Here is a 5,000-nt window from a genome sequence, read left to right as displayed (position 1 = left end):
CATGCCGGAACACACAAGATAGCGTCTGAACACACACACTGTATCTGCAGTCTCCCACGCCGTATCAGGAAGGGCAGCGCTTGAATACATTTGCAGTAATAACACTTTTATCTATGTCTTTTTATTGATTGTCTTATTATTATTGTTCAATGTTTATCTATCTATTTATTTTCTCTATATATATAGTATTCTTTAATGCTATATGTAAAGCACTTTGAATTGCCCCTGTTGTATAATAATAATAACTTTATTTGTATCGTGCTTTTCCTGCAAACATTGCAGCTCAAGGTGCTCCAATCATTATATAATCATCATTTAATTATTTAGTCATTTAAAGGCAATATTAAAAAGATGGGTTTTAAGTCTTGACTTGAACATATTTTGCTGAGGTTGCATCCCTACTGTAAACTGGCAGTGCATTCCACAATCTGGGTGCATAAAATGAGAATGCAGCCTCACCAAATCTCTTCTTTTGTACATGTGGTACACAGAGAAAACCAGCGTCAGAAGACCTGAGAGCTCTATTGGGCTGATATGCTAGCAAAATATGTATCATTTGTATATAATGTATAATATGTATAACAAGTATGAAATGTGCTGTACAAATCAAGCTGCATGTCCTTGTCCAGGTGTAACTCGTTCATGGGCAGCTCTGTCCTTGTGTCCAGGTGTAACTCGTTCATGGGCAGCTCTGTGCTTGTGTCCAGGTGTAACTCGTTCATGGGCAGCTCTGTGCTTGTGTCCAGGTGTAACTCGTTCATGGGCAGCTCTGTGCTTGTGTCCAGGTGTAACTCGTTCATGGGCAGCTCTGCGGGCCAGAAGAAGCCTCAGGCCAAGCCCAGAAAGCCCCCGGGGGGCCACAAGAACAGCGGCTCCCGGGACCCCCAACCTAAGAGGGTGGAGGAGGTGTACAAGGCCCTGAAACAAGGCCTGGAGTGAGTATACATACACACACACACACACACACACGCGCGGGTGGCTAACATGCTAACGGTGGTGATGTGTGTCAACATGCTAACGGTGTTGGCTAACATCCTAACGGTGGTGATGTGTGTCAACATGCTAACGGTGATGGCTAACATCCTAACGGTGGTGATGTGTGTTAACATGCTAACGGTGGTGGCTAACCCAGGCTAGCGGTGGTGGCTAACATGCTAGCGGTGGTGGCTAACCCATGCTAACGGTGGTGGCTAGCCCAGGCTAACGGTGGTGGTGTGTTTTACAGTGAGTATCTGGAGGTCCACCAGGCTGAGCTGGACAAGCTGACGGCCCTGATGAAGGACATGAAGAGGAACTCCCGCCTGGTGAGACAGGAAGTGACCTCAGCACCAGAGGGGAGGCTGGCGGAGGTAGAAATTGGCGGACGGGGGGCTCGTTAGAATCGGAACGGAATAAGGAACGCTATCGATCACCGCGGGATCGGAAAACGCGTCCGATACCGTTCCTCATTCCGTCCCATGCGTTACAACGAGCCCCCCTGGCCTCCACCAGCCTCCCCCCTATCTACACATCTCTTCTGTTTGGCGCTGTTAGCGAGCGTGACACTGATAATAATAATACCTTTTATTTGTATAACGCTTTTCCTGCAAACGTTGCAGCTCAAGGTGCTCCAATCATTATAGAATCATCATTTCACCCGCGGTGGTGTAGCGGTCTAAGCACTGGCCGCTAGTGCATGCTGCCCACCGGGGCCGGGGTTCGTATCCCGGCTCGCCAGATCCAGATATGGCCGAGGCACACGGGAAGCGGCATATTGGCCGGCCGCTTCCGAGGGGGGGTATAGGAGTATTTCTGGACTAGGATCCGTCGCGCAACACCGCCCCCGTCTGGTGTCGGAGTAACGGTACTGGGCTCGAGGAGCCAGTCAGCCTAGTCTGCCTGGCGGCCTCCTCTGGGACTGCCGGCCACGGGGTCGTGCGGCGGATCCTTCGCAATAGGCAGGGGATAATTGGATGCTAAGTTGGGTTAAATTGGCTACCAAATTGGGTGAAAAGGGGATAAAATCTGAAAAACAAATTTAAAAAAAAAAGAATCATCATTTCATTATTTAGTCATTTAAAGGCAATATTAAAAAGATGGGTTTTTAGTCTTGACTTGAACATACGTATGTGCTCAGGTTGCATCCCTAATGTAAACTGGTAGTGCATTCCACAATTTGGGTGCATAAATCTAAACCAAATCTCTTCTTTTGTACATGTGGTACACAGAGAAAACCAGTGCCAGAAGAAGCCGTATATACTTTTATCCCAATACTTTTGTCCATATGGTGTAGCTGTTTATCGCCATCACGTTTAACATTTCTAAATGAGCTGTTTAACGTCCTCTCGTTAGCGTGTTAGAGACGGTAGTCAGGCGGTGTTACCACGGCAGCAGGGGAGTGTTTCTCGACAGCCCAGCCAGGATCTGCTTTGCATTTCTACTGTCACCGTGCCATATGCATGCACTGACTAATCTGTGTGTGTGTGTGTGTGTGTGTGTGTGTGTGTTCTGTACCCCCCAGGGAGTCCTGTACGATCTTGACAAGGTGAGTGAGTGGAGAGGAGGGCCTGTTTAAACACCCTGCCTAACCTGTCTGTCTGTCTGTATGTTAGAGAGAGAGAGAGAGAGCGAGAGAGCGAGAGAGAGAGAGAGAGAGAGAGAGAGAGAGAGAGAGAGAGAGAGAGAGAGAGAGAGAGAGAGAGGGATTATCATAAATGAAAGTGTGACCCTATGATATAGAATGTCACACTCTGGTTCAACCACAACAACACACCCCCCCCGCCCCCCACACACACACACACACACTAACTCCTTGTCTGCTCTCCATTTCTCTCGGCAGCAAATCAAAACCATCGAGCGGTATATGAGGCGTCTGGAGTTCCACATGAGCAAGGTACGTCCCAGAGGTGACCAGGGGAGATGTCTCTGTTTGACACCTGAAGACTGTTAGCTAGCAGGGCTAGCCTAGTGTCTGTGACAGAGGGGAGGGGTTTGACCCCTGAAGACTGTTAGCTAGCAGGGCTAGCCTAGTGTCTGTGACAGAGGGGAGAGGTTTGACCCCTGAAGACTGTTAGCTAGCAGGACTAGCCTAGTGTCTGTGACAGAGGGGAGAGGTTTGGGAGGTGATGTAGGACTTTGGGGATGGTTTAAACGCTGCTCTCCTTCCTCCACTTCTCCCTGCGCTCTTCCACTTGTACCTCCTCCTCTCCTCCTCCTCCTCCTCCTCCTCTTATCTGTCACCCCCTCCTTTATCATCCTCTTCTCCCGCTTCCTCCATAACCTCTACCCCTCTCTGCTCTCACCCTACCCTTCCTCCCTCCCCTCCTCCTCTTCTCACCTCCCCCCCTCCTCTAACTCTTCCTCCTCTACCTCTCTCTTTCCTCTCTTCCTCCTCGCCCTCTCTCTTTCCTCTCTTCCTCCTCTCCCTCTCTCTTTCCTCTCTTCCTGCTCTACCTCTCTCTGCTCTCACCCTACCACTCCTCCCTCCCCTCCTCCTCTTCTCCCCTCCTCCCCTCCTCCTCTTCTCCCCTCCTCCCCTCCTCCCTCTCATCTTCCTCTCCCCCACTGCGACCTGCGGTGTTGCTATGGACTCTTCAGTCTTACACACTCAATCTCACTTTTAGAGAGAGAATGTGTTGTTGTTGTTGTAGTGTGTGGGTGTGTGTGTGTGTGTGTGGTGAGCATATGTCCCTATGCTCAGATCTGCTTTCACCTCTTGACCCTTCCCCCATACCCCCCCATAGCCCCCCCCCCCCCACACACACACACACACACACACACAAACACACACACACAGGCCTCCTCACGTGCCCGGGGGTCCTCTTTGTATCAGTGGCCCCGTCACATCTGAGCCCCCTTGGCCACACCCTCTCCCAGGGTTGCCAGGTTGGGTGGCATCTCTGCTGTGTCCCTGCTCCGGTTGCCAGGTTGGTAGGCATCTCTACCCGGTTGGTAGGCATCTAGAATGTCTCCACTCACCCCCCACCCTGTCTGGGTTGCCAGGCTGGGTGGCATCTCTGCTCTGTCTGGGTTGCCAGGTTGGGTGGCATCTCTGCTCTGTCTGGGTTGCCAGGTTGGGTGGTATGTCTGTTTTGTCAATGTTGCCAGGTTGGGTGGTATGTCTGTTTTGTCAATGTTGCCAGGTTGGGTGGTATGTCTCTTCTGTCAGTGTTGCCAGGTTGGGTGGTATGTCTGTTCTGTCAATGTTGCCAGGTTGGGTGGTATGTCTGTTCTGTCAGTGTTGCCAGGTTGGGTGGTATGTCTGCTCTGTCACAGTTGCCAGGTTGGGTGGTATGTCTGCTCTGTCAATGTTGCCAGGTTGGGTGGTATGGTATGTCTGTTCTGTCAACGTTGCCAGGTTGGGTGGTATGGTATGTCTGTTCTGTCAACGTTGCCAGGTTGGGTGGTATGGTATGTCTGTTCTGTCAATGTTGCCAGGTTGGGTGGTATGTCTGTTCTGTCAGTGTTGCCAGGTTGGGTGGTATGTCTGTTCTGTCAATGTTGCCAGGTTGGGTGGTATGTCTGTTCTGTCAGTGTTGCCAGGTTGGGTGGTATGTCTGCTCTGTCACAGTTGCCAGGTTGGGTGGTATGTCTGCTCTGTCAATGTTGCCAGGTTGGGTGGTATGGTATGTCTGTTCTGTCAACGTTGCCAGGTTGGGTGGTATGGTATGTCTGTTCTGTCAACGTTGCCAGGTTGGGTGGTATGGTATGTCTGTTCTGTCAGTGTTGCCAGGTTGGGTGGTTTGTCTGCTCTGTCACAGTTGCCAGGCTTGGTGGTTTATCTGCCCTACTGGGCCTCCTGCCATGTGTCTCCTAGCAGCAGAGAGTACGCCCCCCCCCCCCCCCCGCCATGCCATAGCGTAACCATGGCAACATGGAGATGGAGGCTTTGAAGCTCTGGAGAGCCAATCATTGTGTGACGTTAACCCGTTTCACACTTCTTACACACACACACGCACACACCACGCCACCAATGGTGCTTGAACTCTTATGTAGCTGCAGGCTTTGAGAGACAAAGGTAT

At 50.9% G+C, this 5,000-nt stretch overlaps 1 protein-coding gene across 1 annotated transcript in view; it reads left to right on the top strand.

The window, feature by feature from the left end:
* Nucleotides 1–5,000, top strand: part of ripor2 (RHO family interacting cell polarization regulator 2) — a gene marked incomplete at both ends in the record, with an annotated part of 88,217 nt that overhangs the window by 52,251 nt on the left and 30,966 nt on the right. Inside the window, 4 exons of the mRNA XM_080527632.1 lie at nt 786–935; nt 1,226–1,304; nt 2,501–2,524; nt 2,819–2,872. Coding sequence (XP_080383758.1) covers nt 786–935; nt 1,226–1,304; nt 2,501–2,524; nt 2,819–2,872 — 307 coding nt within the window. The remainder of the gene's footprint in view (nt 1–785; nt 936–1,225; nt 1,305–2,500; nt 2,525–2,818; nt 2,873–5,000) is intronic.

Source organism: Nansenia antarctica, assembly GCF_963989245.1.
Source record: "Nansenia antarctica genome assembly, chromosome: 3".
Classification (NCBI taxonomy): domain Eukaryota; kingdom Metazoa; phylum Chordata; class Actinopteri; order Argentiniformes; family Microstomatidae; genus Nansenia; species Nansenia antarctica.
The sequence above is the reverse complement of the archived record's forward strand: the minus strand, read 5'-3'. Positions and strand labels throughout refer to the sequence as shown.